The 26,538-nt window shown below is 35.3% G+C and overlaps 1 protein-coding gene across 1 annotated transcript in view; it reads left to right on the top strand.

Annotated features, from left to right (window-relative positions):
• Positions 1 to 26,538, top strand: part of LOC145671219 (peroxisomal targeting signal 1 receptor-like) — a 375,788-nt gene that overhangs the window by 38,505 nt on the left and 310,745 nt on the right. Inside the window, exon 2 of the mRNA XM_081740101.1 lies at positions 24,869 to 25,080. Coding sequence (XP_081596227.1) covers positions 24,925 to 25,080 — 156 coding nt within the window. The 5' untranslated portion in view covers positions 24,869 to 24,924. The remainder of the gene's footprint in view (positions 1 to 24,868; positions 25,081 to 26,538) is intronic.

The following is a 26,538-nucleotide window of genomic DNA, read 5'->3' as shown; positions in this document are numbered from 1 at the left end:
CTAGCAATTATTTATTTCAAACTAATGTACGGCTTTAAACTTGTTTCAGAGGCATATTGAAACGTGGGTCGCATGGACACTGCTCTCAATAGATTCGAGTGCACCGGAATATATTTACTTAACCCTCAGATATTTACAGACACAACTATCTGTCCAGACACTTGATTCGTGTCGTAAGGTGATACACTAGACCTACCTGTGAACACCCACAATGTTCAACTTCGGTAGGGGTTGAGGAAAAGGGGGGTACTTCTTGTTTATCGCCTGCAGGGAATCTACGTTCTCCACATATGCCCGAGAAATCAGAATCTTATCGTTCATCAACTAGTAAAGTGCTCTCCATTAGTGAACAGTTATAATCATTGCCGGTAAATCGCAAGAGGCATTTAGCGTCACGCACCAGAACTGGGTAGATTTCGATACCATATGAGGCAAATTGAAAGAAAAAGTGACTTCAGCAAACGAAGTAGCAAAGTAACGTAACAAGAAGCTAATGAACCACCACACGGACTACGAGAAAATATTAACAGGAAAGCATCACTGAATTCATAATTTGTGGTGAAACGTTCAATGAAGGCTGGGTGTAGTGTGAATTCTGCGATGGCTGGGTACATGAAACGGCACCTCAATTAAATCAACAGATATCATTACACACGTTACCATTGTTAGCATCGTGGGTAGGTTTTCTTATTGTTCCTTCTATGTGTAGAATATGATGTTTTTCAATTATCTTACGTGTTCGTTAGTGCTCGCCAATATTCCAAATATGTTAAATTTAGCGATCTGTGTTGTCATTTGTTTATTTCATTATTTTGGCATTTATGTCGATATCTTCAGTTTGTTAATAAAGTTCACATTCCATATTTCAGGGTTATTTCGTGGCAATTTTATATCTTTTTACCAAGAGGCACTTCAATGTGTTAAAATGTCTGGGGCTACCTCCTTTCCCGTAAAAATGTAAACTAATACATGTTTATCTTGCCAGGTTTACTTTCAGAAAATGCTTAGCACTCTTGAGTTAGGTACTAATTTGTGCAAAACAAAAAGTTGGACACCAGTCAACTCCCCTCCTGAAATTGGAGGAGGCAGTGCTCCCTTACATCACTCTTCCGTCTTTTACGCCACTACGAATTTTATGATTCCTGATGCAGGGACGACCATGTTTTCAAAGATTTTGTATCCATTTAACACAGGCTGCTAGTATAGAACAGATAATTAGGCCCAAATGAAGATCAATAATAGAGTGAGAGCAGCTAGATTCATTTTTTCTACTCTTGGATAAAATTCACAAAACAAGGTTACTTCCCTTTCCAGCAATGCTACATGATTTGCTATATCTATGCGATGTGCATTGTTAAATCAGTGTACAAAAGCATTTTTTTTTCGCTACAACTGAATGCCGCAACAGATCAACGAAAGGTACAAAAATCTACCAAGACAAACTACATAAAATCAATAGGTTTCGTTCTGAAACAATCACAGGAAAATATGGATGTTATCAATATGGTTGACTAGTATGTGGGAAACATTTTGAATATCAATGTTCAGCTAGGAGCGCACAATGTAGAAATTGCAACGAAAATAATCATTTTGCACAATATTGTCCAAAAGGTATACAAATAGGTACATAAGAAGAATCAATGAGTTGCCTGATGAAGATATTCAGAAGGAAGACAAGATCTTCATCCTTACTGAATTACAGAAGAATTAGATGACAGAAGCAAATACGAATGTAGAAGATGAACGAAATTTTAGTTCAGTGGAGATTTTATGTTAAGCTCCATTCAGGTAGCCAATACAGAGAAGAAAATATGTTCACTAGTAATTAATCGAATTTAATTGGTAAAACGAAATTCAGAGGTTAAACACGAGAATCTTGAACCAGAAAATCGATAACAGAGGAATCAGGTCTGTAGACACACCGACAAACAGGTAGTAGAAATGGAATACCTTAGTATGAGTCAGGGAATACGTACAAGGTCAACAATAATAGAAGGAAAGAATACAAATAATATAAGTCCAAAACAAATATGGTAAACTGGTGAGAACAGAAAATAAAGTTACGAAAGAAAGAAACAGAAGAAAACAATACAGAAATGTAGATAGTAAAATAATAAGAATGTGTAAAAATAAAAGAGAAGGCGAAGATATAAAGGGATTAGTCAAGAAAAAAGATGTAGAGGATAAGTATAAAGAAATGATACAAAAATGATACGTTTTACTCCCCCTCAACCAAGTTGAAGGTTTGAATCTGAATTTAAACGGGATCGAAAGTATCACTGCTCATCTAAGCGACCCAGAAAACTATAAATTCTACTGATAGTGGACATATTCGACCATTTTTAATATATCTCTTTCTCCCCCTTCTTCAATTTGTGGAGCTGATTTTGGATTTAAACCGGATCGGAAATGTCTCTGTTCATCATAATGATCCCGAAAACTATGGATTAGACACTAATATTGGTCATTTTCAATCATTATTATATACAACTCCTCCTCCCCTCAACCGTGCTGCGGCACACGGCGTCAAAATTGTCATGTTAATCTCAGCAAATCCTAAAACTACGGATTCGACACTAATATTAGCCATTTCCGATCATTTTTAATGTTTATTCCCCTCCCCTACGTTGCAACTTCCCCCTCCTCAACTATCAGGGCTGAACTTGGATTGTTACAGCATCAGAAGTGTCACTGTTTCTCTCATCGATCCCGAAAACTATGGATTCAACACTAATATTGGTCATTTTGATCATTTTTAAATTTCTCCTCCTTCCCCCTCCCCTACTGTCATTGTCAAAGTGAGTATCCTTAATCCCTGCCCGAAAACTCATGTATGTTGAAAATTTGATTGAGATCGGTCGGATGGTTCAAGAGTGATAAAGTCACAAAGGCAGTCATTTTTATTTTTTACATATATCTCCCCCTCCCTCTCCCCTATGGTGGCTCGTCATAGTGAAACGATAAAAAACACCCAAGGTCTGACCCTGATACATGTTTAAAATTTGATCGAGATTGGTTGGGTGGTTCAAAAGTTATTAGTTTTATTAGTTTTTATTCATACGTTCCACTCCTTTCCCTCTTCCCTAGGATCTACCGTTAAAGTGAAATTACAAAAATGTTTCCACATCCGAACCTTATGCATGTTGAAAATTTGATTGAGATTGGTCGGGTGGTTCAAGAGTGATGAAGTCACAAAGACAGTCATTTTTTTTTTACATATATCTCCCCCTTCCCCTCCTCTATACTTGCTCGTCATAGTGAAACGATAAAAAGCACCCAAGGCCCGACCCTCATACATGTTGAAAATTTGATCGAGATTGGTTGGGTGGTTCAAAAGTTATTAGTTTTTATTCATGTCCCCCTCCCAACCCCCTTCCCTAGGATCTACCGTTAAAGTGAAATTACAAAAATGTTTCCACATCCGAACCTTATGCATGTTGAAAATTTGATTGAGTTTGGTCGGGTGATTCAAGAGTGATGAAGTCAGAAAGACAGTCATTTTTTTTTTTTTTTTACATATATCTCCCCCTCCCCCTCCTCTATACTGGCTCGTCATAGTGAAACGATAAAAAGCACCCAAGGCCAAACCCTCATACATGTTGAAAATTTGATCAAGATTGGTTGTGTGGTTCAAAAGTTATTAGTTTTATTAATTTTTATTCATGTCCCCCTCCCCACCCCCTTCCCTAGAATCTACCGTTAAAGTGAAATTACAAAAATATTTCCAGATCCGAATCTCATGTATGTTGAAACTCTGAATGAGATCGGTCGGATAGTTCAAGATTTATTAAGTTACAAAATTAGTCACTTTCAGTCTTATATAAATTGATTTTTATATACCTCCCCCTCCTTCTCCTCCCATACGTTGCTCAGTCAATTTAAAATTATAGAAAAAATCCCAGGCCTAAACCTAATCTATGTTGAAAATTTGATCAAGATCGGTTGAGTGGTTCGGGAGTTATTAAGTTTTATTTATTTTTATACCCATTCCCCCTCCCCCCTCACTTTTACCATCCAAGTGAATAGCCTAAAACCAGCCCGGCCTTGAACCTCATCCATGTTACAAATTTGATCGAGATCGATCAAGCGGTTCAGCAGATTTAAAGTCATAAACATAGTGATTTTCAATTTTATATATATAGATATATTTTTATATACACACGTCTCCCTCCCCTCTCCCTCTCCTCAGCTCCCCTCTCCCTCTCATTTTAGGCATAGGGTTATTTTTACGTAATATTCATATCCGAGTTCTTACTGTGAAAAATTCCTTGCTATAGTTGCTATTTTTCTTTAACGTTTCAACAAATACTTGATTGGCAACAATGGTGAACGCAGCCGTTGGGAGTTTGAATTGCTCTAGTTCCTGCTTGGAATACACACGTAGATGGCACTGCGTCGGAATACACACCGATCGAGAAACGAAATTTTTCAGTCTGAGCACACACTTTAGACACACAAACCGGCTGTATCCGTATAAACGAGCGGAGGCAAAAGAACTCGCGGGGGGGCCCCTATAATGGTCCTGCACGCGTTAAAAGTAAAAAACTTTTCGAGCAACCACTAAAAAATGCTCGCTTTGCAAAAATTGCTCAGAGTGCTGCTCTGTAGCCGATCGACCTACAAAGATTGGCGGGTTCACCAACGCACACACACACACACACACACACACACACACACACACACACACACACACACACACACACACACACACACACACACACACACACACACAAAAAAAAAAAACTGGAAACAATTTCATACGTGAAGAGTTCAAGAACGTGAGAAATTTAGTTACGAAAGAAAAACGAAATCTAAAAAATGCGTTCTATCACGAACGAATTATGAATAATATAAATGACCCTCGAAAATTTTGTTTAGTAGTTAATGAGATTTTAACAAACACAACCCAGCATAAAAAATCAGAAGTTACTAAATTACTTGTTGGTGAAGTAGAAATAGTTGACCAAGTACCAAACGCACTTAATAAATATTTCACAAATGCAGGACTAGACTTGGTATCTCAAATCTCTAAAGTACATGACCAAGAGTACGGTAATCAAAGCAGAGTTAATTAGTTCTACCTCGAGCCTGTGACTGCTGTTAAAGTTTTAGCTGTTATTAACTCACTAAAGATGAAAAGGAATACGGTAAAAGATAATCCTACCAACGAATTTTTTTAAAAATGTAAAAGTACATTAAAGTACTGTTTAGCTGATTTCATTAATCTTTCTTTTGAGCTTGGTTCATTTCCGACTTTGTGTAAAGTAGCAAAAGTTGTACCAGTTTTTAAAGGGGGTGATATATTACAACCAGGTAACTACAGACCTATTTCCATTCTAAACTGTATGTCAAAAATAATAGAAAAGTGTGTATACAATAAGGTAATTGAGTATCTGGAATCATTTAACTTCTTTTACAAACACCAATATGGATTCAGGAAAAAGTGCAGTACATTAAATGCAACTGTTGATTTAGTAATTGAAGTAGAAGAGGCTTTAGACAACAATAAACTAGAAGCAGGGTTATTTATTGACTTAAAAAAGGCCTTCGACTCAGTTGATCATGCAATCTTACTTAAAAAATTGGAGAAAACTGGAATAAGAGGAGTGACTCTGAAATGGTTTAAAAGTTACCTGAACAATGGAACACAATATGTGTATGTTAATGGTCAAGAGAGCATTGCATTACCAGTTCTTCATGGTGTGCCACAAGGGTCAGTTTTAGGTCCACTATTATTTTTGATTTATATAAATAACATAAAAGAGTTAAACCTCAAAGGTAAAGTTGCCTTATTTGCAGATGACAAAACAATACTTTATGTTGAAAACTCTGTCCAAGAACTATTGTGTAATATAAAATACGATTTAAACATTTTAAATCGCTGGCTTTGTGAAAACAAATTGGTGCTGAATCCCTGCAAAACAGTGTTTCTAGTGTTTCATAAGCCTTCATTTAAAACACAGATCCCTGGCAAACTACAGGTAGATGAATTGACTATACTCAGAGCAAGTACTGTAAAATACTAGGTCTGGTACTGGATGAAAATATGATATGGGGTAAACATATATTAATGTTAACACACAAGATATCACCAGTTGTGGGAGTTCTCAGTCGTTTACGTAATATTGTACCAAATTCGTGTTAGAGCAGTATACTATTCACTCATACAATCCCACCTATCTTACTTACCGGTAAACTGGCAGAATGGTAGGCAATCAGATAGCAGTATACTATTCACTCATACAATCCCACCTATCTTACTTACCGGTAAACTGGCAGAATGATAGGCAATCAGATATAAAGAGATTAGCAATTCTCCAAAAGAAACCAATAAAGTCAATGTATGGATTACCTCTCAGATATTCCAGCAAAAGTTTGGACATGACCTCAGGAATATTACCACTAAATTTAATTACAAAAGTTCAAAGTATTTTAATCTACAAAATTATAAATTCCCAGACACATATTAGTCTCAAGTTTAAAAAAAATAACGATATTCATGAATACAATACTAGACGTAGAAATGCATTACATATAAGAAGAGTGAACTCAACTAACTATGGCATAAAGAGTGTCAAATACAGTCTACTCAAAACGTATAACGATCTTTCTGATAAACTTAAAAATTGTTGTAGTAAGTATATATTTAAGAAACAGGTGATACAGCATTACTGGGAGCAGTTTATAGCTCATTGTAAATAACTGTCACGCTATATATTTTCCTAAATTTGTTGTTAATGTAAATTACATATATAATCTATAACTGTAATAGTTTCTGCTCATGTATTTCATATATTGTTATTCTAGTTAACATCTTATGCAATATTTTAAATTTCTATTATTGTTTCGTGTATTTAGTAGTTACTATGTATTTCCTTCTCTTATATATATAATTGTACTTTATTTCCATTATTGTTTCTTTATTTTTTCTTTCTTTTATTTGTCTCTTTTTAGTCTATGACAAACATATATTGTCATGTTTTATTATTATTGAAATATGTACGTAGTGGATTGTACTGTCCATTAATGTGAGCATTAGCTCGTTGAGGCCAATGGAAAGTGAATAAATAAATAAATAAAAAATTACTTAAATTTACAAAACGAGACGAGGAAAAGATTGAAGCGAGACGAACAAAACTATTTCGAGAATCGAGATGAGATAAGAAAGCCTTATTTCTTTTCTACACTAATCACGTTAAACTCACACACGACCAAAGGAAGAAGAAGAAGAAGAAATAAACTCTTGTAGTTAGTAAAACGTTTGTTCTCCCTTCCCAAAGAAGTAAAGCCAAATCTCTAATGAAGCAATAGCTTGCTTAAATTACATTGTTCTATGTCCTCTACTTTTTAACTTCGTTAACCAATGGCCATAGTTACACATTAGTTCCGACATGTGCGTAATTTCCGATTTCGCTTTGGGGGTAGTTTCCCACCAACATAAATGTTTTAATTTTTTTTTATTAATGTACAATTTATTAAATTGTATGTATTATTCAAACTCAGGCGGTATTTGCCTCTGCCCTCCGCAAATGAAGCCGCAGAGTATTACATTGAATTCGTTAAAACATTAACTATCACAGACGCTAGTAAATCAAATAAAACACGTTCGTTTTCTATACAATGAATACACCAGAAAGAAAATTATGTTTACATGATTTTAATATCATGAATCATTTGTAAAGAATTTGTATGATTTGTAATCTAATTTTAAACAAAACAAAAAAAAAAGGAAGAAGAAGAAAAAAAGGAAGAAGAAGAAAAAAAGGAAAAGTAGAGTGACAAAGTATACTGAGATTATAGTATTCACAATATACCACTAAAAACTAGTTTTCTGTTATGTTATGCTATACATTGTAAAGCCATATCACAAAATATGTAAAAATATGTGTTACACAAGAGAAAGAAAGTAATTCAAAAGTGGTAAGAAATTAACCAACTCTGCTGACAACTTAAGAATCTTATTTAAGAGTCAACTCAAGAAAACAAAATAGAGGGAGTAACTTCCTGAGTGAGTAAAGAAAAATTCAAGAGGACTTACAATTCAACACAAATGTATTCTAAAAGGAAAAGTAATTCAGAAATAAAACTTCAAACGATAAAAAAATTACCTCAAAGCCGAAATATCTAAACAGGCAAAAAAAATATTGTCTCGTCAACTTTCCATTGATCGACTTTGTCGTGTCAGATTGTCAGTTCTTTCCCAATAAGTTGTAAGAATGTTGATCAGAATGTTGCAGAATTTCCACCAAACATTTACTATGTATTTTACCTAGTATTATTTTTGTTTCATGTTGAAACAAAACATTTTCTCGAGCTCTCTCGTCTCATACGCATTTCCAGTTCTGCAGTTTGCCCCCACCCCTAGACTATAGTATTTAGACTGCACACATCATTCTATTTAAAACACATATTTAAAATACGTATTGACTGGTTTCAAACTCTTTTTCTGTTTCCATCATCTCGAAAGCACGGCTTCCAGCTGTTCTATTTTTCTACTTTTTCATATATTTTGGAAATTTGTGTATGTGTTTGTGTCCTATGTGTCCTATATGTTAATCTTGTCCTATATTTTCTATATTTTTCAGTGATTGAATTATTAAAAATACAAACTAAGGGCAGTTTCAGTGATGATGCAAATTTCTACATATTAGCAATATGCTAAATGTGTCTTAACATTTATTTCTGAGGGACTAATCACTAATCCCCACTATTATTTTTTTTAAATTTGCTTTTTCCTGTTCCCATGTCCACTCTTTTTTCTTTATTTTTTATGTGCTTATTTTTCCCCAATGGAGCTTAGCTTAGGAACCTTGCCATACTCCAGTTACTTATAACGCAAACTGTGTTAACATTTTCTTTCAGCAGTGCGTGCAGCAGTATTGGCTAGGCATTAAGGTGTGTTGGTGTTCACCAGCATATCCCAACGCCTTCCAATATTGCTGTACATAATATGCAGAGTTCCTACTGTCCTGGAAAACCTGGAAAGAAAAGTAGTCGTTAAAACGCCCTGAAAGTCATGGAATGCAGAAAATGGTGAAAATCCTGGAACTATCCTGCAAATTATTTATGAACTGGAAATGTCCTGAAATTTGTTGTATAGACCAATTCCATTTCAAATCGTCCTGGCAAACCACAATTGGTCCCCATCATAGTCTCAGATTTCATTTTTTTTAAAATAAGGGATCTGCATGCAATATTATTAGACCCATATTTTTTCTTTTTGCTGAAAAAAATTTTTCCTTCGATATACAGCCTTCCAAAATGGCTGCCCTCCTCTCGGATTGCTCGAAAAACTGAAAAACATGTCAAATTAAAAGTTTTGTTGTAGAGAAACGAGTGTACTTAGTAACGTAATCGCAATAGCAGGAAGAGTGTAAAGTTGTATGTTTCGGTGGAGGGCCAAAATTCCTCTATTGGTCTAATAGAAATAGCGCAATTCACTCGCAATGTTGCCAACTTTGGTGAAATTTTTGCTAACTCCAAACATTTTTTTCTGACCTCACGAGCAATATCAACCATCTGCTTCTAGCATCGAAATCTACTCCGTAAGGTCTCTTGAAAATGTAAAGAACTTACCTTTCTGATTATTACATTCCACGTTATAGCATGATGAAAAGCTGAAAATTTCATTAAGACTCCATGTTTGGACGCCATTTTCTCAAAAATCCCACCTTTTAAAAATCTGAATTTTTTACATGTATTGGAGAAGTACCTAAGTATTTAATATCCGTTAACCGTTCATGTGGCTGCAGCCCCTAACATTCGCAATTAATTATTGAAATATCGATTTTTGTACTTGCAATGTAAATATTTCCTATGGGTACTTAGGTCCTATACACAAGGCGATTTGAAAGGGAGTATGAAAATTTTGAGAGGTGAATCCTGACATCAAATCCAGTAGAAGAGTTCCTATAAACATGAGTCGAATTCCGTTTCGTTTTCGAGTTACAGGGTTTCCAACCCGGTAACAAAATCGGCTCGCGACAATGGAAAATAAAATATAAATTTCGTGTTAAATCAGAAACTGTGTGTTAAAGTTATGATGAAGTTCAGAAAGTTGATTTTTATCAATATGATAATTTTTACGTGCGTTGCAATTCGGTTGGCAATGTTGCCAACTTTTATTTGTTTCCAAATGACACTACGTGATTTTTATTTGATATTTGGTATTCATTAATGATTGCAAACATCACATGAAGCATAATTTTCCCCACATCACCACAGTTTTCGAAAACTTACATGTATTTCATTAAAAGGGTTATCTCGTGCGTTATTGATAATTTGCAACATTACGTGTGAATTTCACTTGATGTTTGCCATTATTAGTAAAACCAAAATGTCGAATAAACACTATGTCTTTGTAAGTTGCCATAAAAATAATAATAATAATAAAAAGAAGAAGAAGAAATATTTTTTATTATTGCAAAACCTCTCGTAACTCCACGCATCAAGTTCGAACTTAATCAAGAAGTTCTTCTGCAACCACGAAACAGTTTATTACGAGATTCGGTGTCGTGAACATCGCCCTACTGTTCTCTGAAATTATGAAATTTTTTTCACTGGTAACATGACATTGTAGTGCACTAGTTACAGTGTTTGTGTGAAAAACAATGGGGAAGTCCTACACAGAGAAAAATCCGTTCTCCGTACAGCGGTATATTGTACAAATACACGGTATCCTCTTGCTTACTATAGAAATCAGTACGGAGCATACGTTATCCGTATGCTACATAGGCACTGCCCTTAGGTGTTACATCATGCCGTTGCAAGATGTCTGACATCTAACAGTTTTCCGTATATCACATGCATATACTTATGTTACCTTTGTCAGCTATATGTTATATACGTCCATTTGTATGTGAGATCCTGCCCGCCTACATTGTTTCATACAGAAAGTACGTATAGATGAAACACTTATACAGAAAGTATTATAAAACATGCATTTTCAGTTATACGTCTGCTGTACGTTGTCCAAAAATTACAGGAATTACGCATGTAACCTATCTTTTTAAGTGCGCCACCTACATTTTTTTCTCAGTGTATTACAGTAAGGACCGTATTAAATGTTCTAAAAGGCATAAGATAATTGTGTGCAGAAAGAATTCTTGACAAACATTTTATCTTGCGGTAAAATATATGTATTGCGTACAGCGCGTCTGCCAAAACGTAGTGTTAGGAGAGGATGATTATTCGTGTAAAGGGTGCTTTGAATATTTACCGTGAACAACGTGAATGTGTAGGATATATTGGTGATCACGAAAGAAGTAAATATGAAATTATGCACCACCAAGATAAAGAATTTGTTCCTTTCTTTGTTCCTCAAAATTTTTCATACTGCCTTTCGAATCGCCTTCTGTACAGGACACAAATAATCATTCTCCCTTAATAATACGTTTGGGCTGACACGCTGTACGCAATCCATATATTTTGCCGCAATGTCTAGAATTCTTTCTGTGCACAATCATCTTACGGCTTTTAGCATAATCAACACATTTAATACGGTCCTTACTGTAATAGGACTTCTCCATTGTTATTCACACAAACACTTAAGTGCACTACAATGTCATGCTACCAGTGTAAACAATTTTCATGGTTCTAGAGAACACTAGGACGATGTTCACGACATCGACTCACACAAACTAACAATAACGCACGAGATAAAACCTTTTAATGAAATACATGTAAGTTTTCGAAAACTGTGGTGATGTGAGGGAAAATTGTGCTTCGTGTGATGTTTGCAATCATTAATGAATACCAAATATCAAATAAAATCCACGTAGTGTCATTTGGAAACAAATAAAAGTTGGCAACATTGCCAACCGAATTGCAACGCACGTAAAAATTATCATATTGATACAAATCAACTTTCTGAACTTTATCAAAGCTTTAACACACAGTTTTTGATTTGGAGCTATGGTCCTTTGGAATTCATTTTTTCATGTTTTCGGCAGCCTATAACACGTAAACGATGGGGTTTTCGCTCTATGTTTATAGGAACTTCTTTGTTTTACTCTCAGGAATCACTCCTCTGCTTTTGTACAACGAATTTAACCCCATACTGTATATATATATATATATATATATATATATATATATATATATATATATATATAAAGAAAGAAAAATGAAGTTGTTCGGGCTTTTTTCTCAGCAAAGAAAACTAACGTATGCTCCGAACTCCAAATCCTCTAAGCCGCCTCTCAAAAATCATAAAATCATAATAATGGTTGTTGAAAAGGACCATCCCTCAGCTGTAAACAGTTTTCAGTGCTTACCGAAGTTACAAAAACCTGTTACGAACCAGGAAGAGAGAGCAATGTTTCGCCAATGCGATGTTGCAAATCTTCATATATAAAATGAGAAGGAATTGAAGGCTTGTAGTAAAATTATAAGTCTGTAGGTCCAATTCTTTATTATCGACCTGACTCCATGTAAAGTTTCGTAACGATTTCTTCATTGCTTACTGAGGAACTGAAAAAATAAATAAATAAATAAATAAAACTTATACCTCACGGTTACCTAAATAACAAAATACGGATGTCGTAATTGATTTTACACATGCTTCTTTTAGATTTTCCAATATTCTTGATATTATGAGTACGTCATCTCCATATGCCGCAGATCTGTAATGTTTCCTAAATTATAGGTTATCCTGTGTCAGTTTCCATTATGACTTTGTGATGCTATAATAAATAGACTCGTTGAGAGAGAGTCTCCCTTTTTTAATTCCTGTATTAACCAATTATTCCCGAATTATTTTTCGTCGCGGATTTCGATGATTTTTATAAATATTAGTTAGTGGGTGAAAGCAACGTGACGTACGTAACATGTTGACTTCCTTTTCTGACTTTCTTTGAGTGTAGCGGCTTTCATAATGAAGATATTGCTTTACTTCTTTTTTTATTGGACAGATAGGAAATGCAGCTTTAAGGTGGTATAAAATACACATCAATCAATTACCAAAAGCAAGTTGCATAAATGTGCAAAACGTCGTGACGTACGCACAATGAAATGAACATTGAAGTCAGACATCGAGAAGAAAACGATAAATTCTGCTCTGCTGTTGCATGTGTATGCTCGAAGAAAATTGCGTGTATAGGTGACTACTGCTATGCTATTTCTGTATTGTAACTGGAGTTTTCGATGCATCGGCATCTTAGCAAAAGAATCATAACTAGCGTGACGTACGCACATATTTCGTTACGTACGTAACAGCGTGCACTTTGACTAGAAGAAACAATTGTGGAGTGGAGACTCAAAATTGAAAGTCTCGAAGAGAGATCGATTGAAAAGCCACAGAACAAATCTAAGTTATTGATATTTATTGATGATAACGCACAGTCGTTTGGAAGTAGCAGACATGCAAAATTCAACATAGTATGAAAAATATAAAAATGTGCATACAAATGTACAGTGTGCATTTTAATTAGTAATGATCAAGTCCTTCAGGTACTCGTGGGCAAAAGTGTAGCGATCTCGTTTCTCACGGGGTTTTGGAAGAACTTCCTGGATGCGATTTCGTTCAACAGAATCAAAGTCATCTGGATGACACGTGGATGACAAAAGAATGTGTCTTTTCCCTGATCACTTTCACGCATGTATTTCACTCGGTGCATTCCATCACTTTCGACAACAGTTACGTGTGCCACATGTTTTATGTCTCGGTCCGACTACATACACCACTGCACCATAACTTCCGATTTTGATGTCAACAGTTTGGGAGGGAAGCTATTTGTCTCTGACACTGCGAAATATTTTTCTCAGGTTCATCTCGATCTGAATATGTATCACTTCCACCGGTGCTGTAAATTGCAATGTGTAATTGGTACGAGTTTTTCAAGATCGGCACTTGTGTTTCATATATCACAGCAACAAACTTTTTAGCAGGAACAACGTATCTTGCGGACTTGATTGTTTTTAGTTGCTATAAGTTCACGTCCATGAAGTGTATAACGAAGGGAAAGTCGTAGTTGGCTATGTCTTGATTCAATATAAAAAGGTATTTAATTTGTTGGGTATTTTTGAGAGGGACGGAATGGAAATCACTAGCGTTTTTCATTATTATTTTACCTTGAAGAAAACGGAACCAAACTTCTCTTTCCATCTTTGCTCCAACTCCATCATGTGCCCATCTTCCATGATAGCTTTCGTGAAAGTTCCACTCTGTTGGTACAATTTCACTTAGTAGCTTTAGATAGACAACGGATTTCCGGTTCTTAAAATGTTGGCTCGCTCTGTCTGTCCCCAGGTGTATTTTTTAATGGGCACTTCCAGCAAAATCTTAAATCATTGAAGACGGCTACTTGGAAAGTACCATGGTTTTTCGTGTCAGATATTACTCCGTAACTTCGCTCTCCATTGTTGAAGTATGCTACTGTGATATAAATAGTGACAGTAGGATCAGCTGCGTTTAACCAGTGGGCGTCCATAACTACGTTTTGATGCTTAATTGCGTAATTTTCTGCGAAGTCTGTCTTCTAAACCACTTCATCTATATGGAGCCCTATTTCCATTTCATCTTTGAAGGTGCTCAGCTCCTGGTTTTGTCTTCTTATGTTGTATATGTGACACCAATACACTAGTAACTGTTTCTCCATTTCTGTCACATATTGAAAGTCAAAATGAACAATTTCTAGGATGCCTCTCTTCCACTGATAAACTTCAACTAATTCCTCGCGATCTTCCGGTTCACACAACAGACCTTGGATGTATGTTTTACGTTCGTGCATGTGATGCACTTATTCTTCATACATATCTCACTCTCTGTATTGCATACACTTCCCTCAACAAGCACGTTCTTTGTCATTGGTAGCTGGTTCCATTTCACTTTGGCGCCAATTATTTTTTGAATGTTCTCACAGAATGGACAAGCAGGAAAGTGACCTTATTAGATACAGTAATGCATTCTTTGGGGCGAAGGTTTAGGAAACTAGTTTAACTCATAGGTACATTTTTGCAAATTCGGTAATGAAGAGCTGATGTGTCTCGCTGCTGTAAAACATCATGAGTCTCTTTTGCATCTTTCCTTTTTCACATCATTGCTGTACATGAAAACGGTATCCTTTTCCCAGGGAGCATTCGGAATATATTGCCACTCTTGTAGAAATTAATTACGGTTGCTTTTGCGTTCCTTCTTAGTACGATGCTTTTACATTGTTGTGTTTTCTTTTGTGCCACGCCAAACTGCTCCACTATTTTTTAACCACTCTGAGTTTTCTCCTAGGGTTACTGGGGAGGTTTTTCTCACTCTTTGCACTGCTTTTGCTAACGATGCAGCATTCTGATAGCCCATACTCGATCCAGATAGGACAGATTCTTCTCGATTCCTTTCGCTGCGGACTTCTGCATGCGTATTTTTGTCTGTCGACGCACTTTTTGCCTTCGATGCTGACATTGTCTTTCGGTACTGCTGCATTCTATGTTTTTCTTTCTCACGATTTGCTGCTTTTTCTTCTTCACTTAACTTCTCTAGCGTTTTCCGTTGTGGACTTCTGGGGCTAACTGGTGCCATATTTATATATGAAAGTTACAGGAAAGAAATGACAATGGTGCACTTTCAACACACACCATAACTGAAATCAACGCTAAGACAATCCTGTCTCTAATGAACACGCAGTAGTCGATGCAGTGCTGCCATTTGTACTAACAATACTACTCGATTCAGGAACAATTAATATATATTGTTTCCACTGCTAAAGAAGGCTAGTATCAGGCATGACTAGACAATATTTGCCGTGACGTACGTAACAAATACCGTTATGTTACGTACGTCACGCATTCAGTTCGTTGGTCACGCACTTTATTGGCTAACCAGATGTCACAAACGTTTGCGGTAAATTCCTACTGTTAGAAGGTATGATCTATTTGAATAATTTAACGAATGAAAGTTGACCACGCGCTTTTCATTGTACAGGATAAACTTAACCCCCTTTTCCGTGACGTACGTAACATAACACCACGTGTCTTCTCGATTTCACTGCTACTAGCGATGCCTACCCACATAGAGCTGATAATTTCTGTTTTGGTCTGGAAGGTAACGTTCCACAGACGACATTTCTATGAAGAATGGTGAAAGTATTGCACAGATGCTCAGTGGAACAATAACTAAACTATGCACTTCCCTTTCATTTCACAACTGCACATTAATACACTTTCTGTTACAAACAAGCTGATTACTTTACAATATACAATAATTTCATAACAAATTCTGCAAACCATGTAACTACACTTCATTCTCTTTCTATTGATGTATAGCATGTTATAGTGGAAGCATTATGGTTTTTGCCCTTCAATGTCCTGAATTGTTTGCTTTTACCCTAGTGTCAATAATTGCTAAAATGGTGAAAATAGTTTGATAGTACTAATGAGTGCGTCTGTAGGGGGGTGGGTCGAACTCGACTCCCTGGGAATACCGTGGCTAATACTCAGGGTCGTTTTCGACCCCGTGGGAAGATATGTATATGTTCTGTGTATATATTTGAAATATGTATTTACTATGTATCTACTAGGGTGGCAACCAGTTATATGGGAAAATTTCGAAATTTATTTTAATAGTGTCTCACCCCCTAAATTTATCCCTTTTGTTTACTTAAGCATGCGTGCAAAATTTCATAAAAGCATTTTAATATTTAAAGGTCGCTCAACGCGCTGAAACTTATAACTACCTCTAAATTACTTAAGCATTACATGCGAAACTCAGCGTGTCTTAACCTGGATCAGTCCAACTTTTTCTGTTTGAGGTACAGTTTTCACACTTACAGTATATGACTTTCTAATGTATTCACAACGTATTGTAAAGTTTAGTGATGATATGTTTAGAGGTCTCATATATAGGGTGAGTGACGAATATATTAAACATTGGGCGCTTGTGACCTCATTTGACTTTCTCATTTTACCTGAGATTTGTTTCTCAAATCTAGCATTTGTTACAATTATTTGATACCTGAAAACAAGATACAATGTGAAATACACTTTAGGAATCATGGATTCTCCCGTTTTGGGAAAACGCTCGAATACCCACAAAAAAGGATTATCGCGTTACAAAAAAAGTGAAAGGGTTACATAACGAGTAGTAGAAACTAAAGAAAAATTATACACGTAGAACCGAATCGCAAGAAAGCAAGGAAAATGTGTTTGTGGACACTCTTGATGATCTTTTCAATGTGACTCTTCAACTCATTAAAATACCAGAAGATCTCGAATTTTTACTGGCGCAGAGGGAAAAAAGCAGACAGGAGGCAGGAGGGGATATAAAATTGACAAGGCAAGAATAAAGAAGAAAAGAAAGGAGATAAGAGAGAGGAGACAAGGAAGAGAAATAAAACGGATAGGCTTTCAGCAAATGCCTCAATCAACAATGTGTATGATGATAGTGAGAAGTTTATACAAGGCTGCTGAAAATAGCGACGACTCAGATTATGCAGGTCCTACTTCCCGAAGGTTGTCCGTTACAAACAAATCAAAGTTGTGTTGTCCAGCCAACATCATTACACCAGAGCTGTTTTCAGCACTGGATCGTGCAAAAATCAGCAACAGAAATGCCACTCATATACTAGCTGCTGCAGCGCAAGCTTTGGGCCACAGCTCACGAGAAATCTGTGTTAATAAGGAATCTATTAGAAGAGCACACAGAAGAAACCGCAAGGAAATCGGTACTGAAAGTTCGTCTTTTCTATCTGGTGGTCCACTTACAGTGCATTGTGATTAGAAGTTGTTACCTGCTCTCACTTCTAAGGAATGAGTTAATCGCATAACGGTTCTCGTTTCTAGAAATGGTGACACGAAATTATTAGGAGTTCCTGCTATTCCAAATAAAAGTGGTGCACCAGTCGGAAGCTGTTTTTAAATTGCTGGAGGATTGGAATTTAACCACACGTGTGCATTTCATGTGCTTTGACAGAACAGCATCTAACACAGTGTCACAAAGTGGAGCTTGTACCCTGCTCGAACAGAAAATGCAGAAGGATCTGATCAGAGTTCCTTGTAGGCATCACATAATGGAACTAATGGTAGCGAGAGTGTTCGACATGGTTTTCGGTGCTTCAATGGATCCACACATAAAACTTTTTCAAAGTTTCTCTGAGGCATGGAACTCAATTGACAAGCTGAAGTTCAACACTGGAATCTAGGACGAAATTGTCGCAGAGGTTTTGACCCCAGTAAAGTATGAGCTGATATCTTTCTTGAAACACTAACTGATGCACTATCAACCCAGAGTTGATTACAGAGAACTTTAATAACTTGCTCTCATATTTCTTGGCGAAATTCTTCCAGAAGGTATCACATTCTACGTTCCTGGAGTATACCATTGTGCACGATGGATGGTGAAATTGGTTTATTGCCTAAAGATATATCTTTTCCGGTCACAATTTTACCTTACATCCCGTGAGCTGGACGGACTTCGCGTCGCAGTGTATTTGAAATCATGGTATTCCTCTCCTCTTAAGCTTTCAACTCCAAGGAATAACGTAAATTCTCCTCAATACTAAAGAATTCAATGCGCATGTTGGGACTTCTTTATCGATTCACCGAACTACGCACTGTTTCTTCATTAGCAACTTTTTATAAGACTTTAATAGCGCCCAAGATCGAATACTGCTCTCCCATATGGGCCATGGTAGCACCTACACATCTCTCCAGACTTGATTCTGTTCTCAATTTCTTCATTGCTATAGTCCGATTTCGTGTTCCTGCACTTCGAATATTATCTAAGAAGGAGCTCTTGCGACATCTTAATATTCAGACTCCTGAAGTACGCAGAATTATCTCTGATCTGAAATATCTACATAAAATAGTTAATGGAACCTTAAGATCGGAAATATTACTTCAGGAATTATCCTTACGTGTCCCTTCCCGCATCACTCGGAATACCCACCTATTCCATCTTGCCCGTCCTAGGTTGGCTGTTATACAGAGGTCTCTTTTTTATAGAATACCAAACAGTTATAATCAAGTAACAACTGATGTGGACATTTTTTCGAGCTACCCAGTGTTTGAAAGAGCAATTAAACGAGCTTTGACGGAATAGTTTTACTTTTACACTCTTTTTTTCTATGTTGTTGTTATTGTTGTCTTGTTTTTTTTTCTTTCTTTTGTTAGCATGTCCCTGTGTAAAATGGCAAAGTTATGCTGTATCTGGGAAATTGTTCAATAAATAAATAAATAAATAAATAAATCTCTTAAGTCCTACAAGGATATTAATGCAAAAATTGCAGAAGCAGCAATGCACAGTTTCTCACATCTGTGGTGTTTGAGAGAACCACTTATTGGTCTCAGTTTCTTTGATTCTGAAGTCTCCGCAGCAATAAAGAAAGACATGGTTGCAGCGTTATTTAGGGATGGAAGTGAAGAAGAACTCATGCGCTTAAGAAATGAGGATACAACGAAGGATAAAGCCCTTCGTTTGCAGGAACACTAGAAAGCTGTTTGAAGCTTTGGAGTTCTCTATGAACTTTTTGTTAGAAAACCCTGAAACATGGGAAACGAACGATACTTTCCTTCAGGCTCGAGAGTGTGAAAGCTTTGCAAGTTGTAAATGATCTTAATGATCTGGCAGAACAAGGTATTGCATTGACTCAAAACTTCAATGGAAAACTGACCAATCAGGAAGATCAGGCCCAATTTCTCCAAGTTGTAGAGCAGCACAGAAAAAAAAAAAAAATTCCTCACCCCAAGTAAATTCATACTCAAGGCATTTTTTATTTATAGTGTAGAATATACTTTAGCATACTGAAAAAATATTATATTTTTATTTAAGTACTGAAAAAATATACATCCGTGAAACATAAATATTACTAAAGATTGCTTCCAAACATATTTTTGAGTTTCATAGTATTTATGTGTGAATTTTCACATTTTATTGGTTTTAAGTTAATTTATGGATGCGTTAAGCGACCACTAAATATTGTTTAACTGTTTCAATTTTTTTTTTTTTTTTTGTCGTACCATTTGAAATAAAAAGGAATAAAATTGTACCCTGAGACCATTAGAAATGCAAAAGTGAATTTTCGTTGCCACCCTAATATTTACCTATAATGCGTAATTTTATTTTATTTCAAATTGGTTGTATATCTTATTCCATTTCTTTATTCACCTTTCCTTTTTATATCCACGTCATTCAAGCTATTTCTATTCCTCATAGATGTATACTGATCTCTGTATTTTCAAGCAGAGACTTAACTTTCAATGGCGCAACACCATCACAGGAAGACAGTAATGTAACCATGCTGTTATCATTTACTCGAACAGCTGTGATGCCCCAATTCTTTCCAATCTTGAAATAGTATGTGGTTCTTTGTTTCTTTTGCATTTTCTATATCTACCAATGGGCAATTTTCAAGCCTTGTCGGTCTAACTGTACCAGTTGCCACATAACTCTATCGCTGAAGACCTTCAACTAACTTGAACTATGTTAAAAACTTGTCAAAAAGAGCAAAAATGATAAACGAGAAAAATTTTGTGCTAACATATCAGCAAATTTTAGTACAATAGAACCACCAATATCGAAGTTTTTGACGTCAGTATGAGTATTTCTGTCCTTTCGTTGATACATATCAAAACTTACGACCAAGATGGAATAATTGATTCGTTAACGGAAACAATATATTCTAAGGGGAAATTGTCAATAGCGTGATAGTCCAACTGTAAAACTAAAGAACGTATTTTTGAAAGTCTGTCTTTCATGTCTAGTTGTTATTTACCACTTGAAATTCTGCCACAATTTCGTCGAACCTGTTACGTCTCATTGAGTTACAAACTAGAATATTGTGAGCGTCATGTGCATTTTCCTAGTACATACTTGTGGAAGGCAAAGGTACGTAACCACTCAGTATAATGTAAGATATGATTTATTGGTTTGTTAAATATACTGGAGTGTCAAAACTGGATCTGTGCTAACTATCTTCCAATGTTTCAAATCCAATAAAACATCTTATCTAACTTGTTATGCCAAAATGCTTTTACACCAACAAACATAAATTCACAGATTACTATTTATATATTTATTCCACTAAATTCCATGTCCCCATGAGAGTATCCAATATAAATCCAGATTCCATTAACTTTCCACGTATCTATTTCCTGCTCATAGATTATACTTATCGAAATAACATCAAAGATTCCTAAATACCCATATACATTGTACTCTTATTGAAATCCATCTTGATATGATGATTTGTTTACACAGTGTAATCCCTAGCAACTAACATTCCATATCTAGGCATGTGCTAACTTCTATAACCTTTGTTATCCATACTCCATAGCCTCATTCCCAACATATAAGAATAGTAAGAAAAATACGAAATTTTTCACATGAAAGAGAAAAGCTGTTTTCCTTTCTCTGTTATGTAGGTGTTTTTTGAAAGTATATAGATTGCTGTGAAATAAAGTAGTCGTCATAATACGTTAGTACTTCAGTTGCTTCTGATAGTTTCTGAGTATATGAGAAAATGTAGCTTCTAAATTGGGCAGAACATTACTTGACATATTCCTTTAATAGTCACGGTATTCCCACGGAGTCGTTTTCGACCCCGTTATATAAAACTTGCAAATATAGCTACTGTGCGAAATATAAAAGAATACTTTGAGCATACATAAAAGATGGAGTCATTAATAAGTATTTATATCCAAAAAATTAATTAATTAAACAGGAAACGAAAGAGTATTTAATTCTTTTCTAACAGCTATAGAGCAGCTACAATATTTTCAAACACCTGAAACTGTGTCATCACTTAAACACGAAAAATTTAGTTGCCGTACTAGTAGAGTATGGAAGATTGATGTGTCCACTGTAATTCTTGTACGAAAACAAACATGTAAATTTACATTGCAAAACATACGGAAGGTAAAAGCTGAAGGAAACAAAAGGGGTCGAAAACGACCCCATGGGAATAAATGGGTTAAAGGTAAGCGATTGACTTAGCTTAGTGTGTATCTTTATCTTTGGTTTTGTTCATTGCATTGTCATTTTAACTAGTCTTATCATTTTTTGGGGAAATTGCATCTGTTCCATGGTTTCATAGACGGTGTGTCTTTTGCCACTATGATTATTGTTATTATTATTATTATTATTATTATTATTATTATTATTATTATAAATAACAGTATCCTACGGAAAACCTTTAACCTGGAGAACCAAGAATGTTCTCTCTGGGTATTCTCCCCATAGCCTTTGTAGATTTCTATTTACAGCAATGCAGCACTGATGGTTTTGGTCCACCCCGCTAATGTCTGATACACTACACATGGTGAGCCTTGCCCTATCTGCTACCTGGGGAGGCGCTCAGTGGGAGACCAACAACTCCTGCTGGCTATTATTATTATTATTATTATTATTATTATTATTATTATTATTATTATTATTATTGAAAACTAACGTTGTCTGTAGAATTACAACCTGTTGATTATTATCTTCCAAATTTCATTCGTTTTGATCCTCGATAGCTTCTTGTGCCTGTGACTGAAGTTGAATACCTTTCATTTACCAATAAGTTACGTGATTATTTCACTAACTACATTTGAATCTGGTGCTTTTCGCGTTCTAAATGTATATTTTTATGTCAAAACAAGTACTCATTACTTTCAAATTTTGTATGGTTGGAAACTGGCGTAGTAGTTTTCCATTTTCTTTACTTTCTTCATGCAGTGTGAATTTACCCGCTGGTCCTTTCTGAAATTCCTGTTTGCCTATTTTTGCGTTGAAGTCTCCCAAGACGATCACATATCAAATTTCAGTACTTTTTCAACTTCTCTTTCTATGACATCGTAAAATTGCTCCTTTTCTTCTATATCCTTTTCTTCTGTTGGAGCGTATATTGTTATTTTGGTGTCATGTTTCGAAAAATCGTTCTTATTCTACTAATTCTGTCATTATTTGCTCTTTTGTTTTGTTTCTCTCCTAGTAAAAAGCCAGTGCCAAACTTTCCTATTCCCTTTTCTGGTCTACTATAGTACATCATGTATTGACTTTTTTATCTGACCTTTTTCTTGCAATCTTATCTCTTGTAGCGCTAGAATCTTACTTTTTATCTTCTCGTTGATTATTTCGTTCGCTTTTCCTGGAAGAAGCCTAGTTCTAATATTCCTTATGGCAACTGTTAGGTTTCCTTTCATTCCTTTATTTCTTGCCTTGTCCATCTATTACTAGATCCATCTTGCGAGGTTTATCTTGAGGTATTTAACAAAGGTTTTTTTTCCTTTCCTTAGTTGGATTGTCAATCCTACGGAAAACCAAGAATTTTCTGTCTGGGTATTCTTCCTATAGCCTTTGTAGGTCTCTCTACTTACAACGAGGCAGCATTGCTGGTTTTGGTCCATCCCGCTAATGTCCGATACCACCACATGTGGTAAGAGCCTTGCCCCATCCGCTACCTGGGGAGATGCTCGGTGGGAGACCAACAGCTCCTGCGGGCAATTATTATTATTATTGGAAACTAACGTTGTCTGTAGAATTATAACCTGTCGACTTATTTCCAATAGTCTTCCATAAAATTGCCCTTGTACTTAAATAATATTCTTCATAAGCACGAACCGGCATTATCTCTCTCTCTCTCTCTCTCTCTCTCTCCATATATATATATAGATATAGATAGATAGATAGATATAACATTATATATAGAGCTGGAAAATTGTAAATCGTGATCTTTAAACATGAAAAGTTAGCGGAAACTCGTGCTCGCCAAATAAATGACAACCCGTATATGGTTTAGATAACTATACATCAACTGACATGTTTTTTTCTTATTTGCGTGTATAATCCCATGTTACATAAAGTAGAAAAAAAAAAAGACTTACTATATTGCTTTCGTGGAAATAACTTCTTCAGTTGGAAGCTTTGCATTTGCTGACACTGTGTATATATAAAGAAAAGGAGGCAACAATAGATTCAGTGGGTTCCTCTGCGAGTTGTGTCTAAAAACTTGTATCATGTTCGTTATAGTTTTGGAAATATTCCACAGTATTAATAAATAAAAACTGACCAAGGTACGAAATATATCGTAATAGTACGTGTGTAACAGTTTCGACAATGTAACCTCGCCTTTATCGAACACGTTATCTTGTCTGATGAAAGCGATGTTACATTGCCGAAACTGTTACACAAGCATTATTAATATATATTTCGTACTTTGGTTAGTTTGATTTTATTAATACTATCTGTAATCTTACTGTCATATTATCATATGGAACAAAAAGAAATGATTTTACCTGGGATATAATATTTCAAAAAGAAAGGTTTTGAATGTATACGTACTTTTGTTTTATTCATTCGATGTTTACGAAGCTTTCCCGAGGTATTGTTTATAGAACAAAGTATTTTCAGAAGACGATCTAGAATTCGTGGTTACTTGTCTTTTGTAATGACACTGGACAAAATAATGAAAAAATGAATTTCTGTTGGATAATTTCAAGAATTTCCCTCAATTTTATGTGAACGAGTAATCTTAATTAGAAATTAATTGACCATTTTTGAACCAGTTAAAACCAATAAAACAAAGTACAATTCAATAAAATACAATTATTCTGATAGCAAAGAGAAGGAAGAGGAAGTACGTGAAAATACCTGCTTTTCATATATAGAAAGAAATCACCCCAGTATGAAATGAATTTTTATCTTTTTCTAGAAAATGAAGGGTGATGGAACATTTCCACATCTACATTCAATACAGATAGAATCCACTTATTTCCGCCTATTTTCTGCCATTTAGCAAGTGGTAAAAACTTCGTTAACTAATTAATTTCCCCATTAAACTCTTACCAATCAGTCAGTCAATCTTTAATATAATCAAGTCAGTAATCAAAGGAACTTTTAACATAATTTTTTTTCGTTAAATAACATAATTTTGTTAAAATATTTTTCTTTTCAAAATTTCAGATTTTTCTGCGTTTTGTGCTTCTGCTGTTACTACTCTTACATTTTCGGAAAGCAACATGGCTCTTCGTGACTTGGTAGAAGGAGAATGTGGAGGAGGTAATTCCCTTATTCGACTTACGTCACATTTTGTTCAAGACCGAGGTTTGAAAGAAGAAGGAGTTAGTCATCCCTACACTGTAGACGAAAGTTTTACTGATACCAGTGCAGAACAGGTAAGGAAACGTAAGAATATATTAAATATACACAGTATCGTATGTATATTTGGATACATACTTACGTTAAATTTTGTATTCAATACCCTAACGTGTTCTATACACCCATTTTGTGTTTTCTAAAACTGACACAAATCGTTAAAGCAAATCTCCATCTCTATCAGATTTTAACCTGAGCCGAAGCAGTCCAGTTAGAATAGGTAATACCCACCTCTCAGTCATTCACCTTTTTGCGTTGTTCGAAGATCTCTTTATCACATGTCTCCCAACGAGAACTCAGCGATAGTTTATATCCAAGAGTTGTATTCCAGTGTTAAACATCTAGATCATATTATTTATAGTCTTTTCTTGTTACTGTCTTTCATCTTACTTGCTTTTTCTTCTAGACAGATACACATACTGCTCGATGTTTGAGAACATGTAGTAAGAACTACCCGTTGGATTTCCAGATTATGACATACAAAGTGTTGAGTAAATATAAAGTAATCGCCTTATTAGCACTTGTAATAAAACCAAGCATCCATACAGGCAGCTGTTCTGAACGATGATGTAGCTTTCTGTTTGATGTAGTTGGTCGTGCATATATTGAATATCTGGGATATAGTATCCTGGGTCATTTCATATCAATTCAACACAGTGATTTAACCTCAACATCTCAGATTTTAATGAAATTTGGTACATAGATGCCCTCTAAATAGACTAAAAATAATACCAAATTTCAGTTTTATATATCGACCGGTATTGAAGATAGGTCTATGTAAAGTTTGAAAAAAATGCCCAAAATAGCATGTTCAATGTATTTTGAAATTTGAATTGCAGCTCTCCTAATTAAGCTAGCGAGCTGGTTGAGGTGTCCTTTTCAGCATTTTTCATGCCCTTTCCTGTGGTGTACATCATCATATAGGCTAATTCAAATTTTTATTTTCAAAATCAAAATCAAAATTTTACTTAAAAATTTTTCAAAAAGTACGTATTTTAAAATTTTGAAATTAATTCCGTGAATAGATAGTATTGTTGTAAAACACCTGGGAAAAATATGAATTTGGGATGATAATGGGTTCATTGTTAAAAAGAATCAAAACTAATACTTATTTTTCAAGAATACTCTTTACGTAGGGTAATAACGCAAGAATACTAAGTTTTACACTTCTGTGAAAAAAATGAACACTAATCTGAAGAAAGAGTACAGATGATTTCATAGTAAAACTTTTCAATAAGTAATAGGATATGTTTATCACTTGAAATTTGAAAAAGCCACATTTGTTCGGCATACATCACTTTCAAGGAGAACGTAACTTCTTCCATTCGGAGTTACAGGATTCGCTTTTGTCAGAACCTCCACTACAGACATCCGCAGAACATCAGCGTTTCTTGAATATGAGAATGATGAAAATGGCCAGGTGGATGAGGAAAAGTTATTTTTACTTCATCAAGTTCTTCATTTTTCTGTAAAACATA

Source organism: Thermobia domestica, chromosome 15 (genome assembly GCF_964235325.1).
Source record: "Thermobia domestica chromosome 15, izTheDome1.hap1.1, whole genome shotgun sequence".
Classification (NCBI taxonomy): domain Eukaryota; kingdom Metazoa; phylum Arthropoda; class Insecta; order Zygentoma; family Lepismatidae; genus Thermobia; species Thermobia domestica.
Note: the sequence above shows the minus strand (reverse complement) of the source record. Positions and strands in the feature narration are given on the sequence as shown.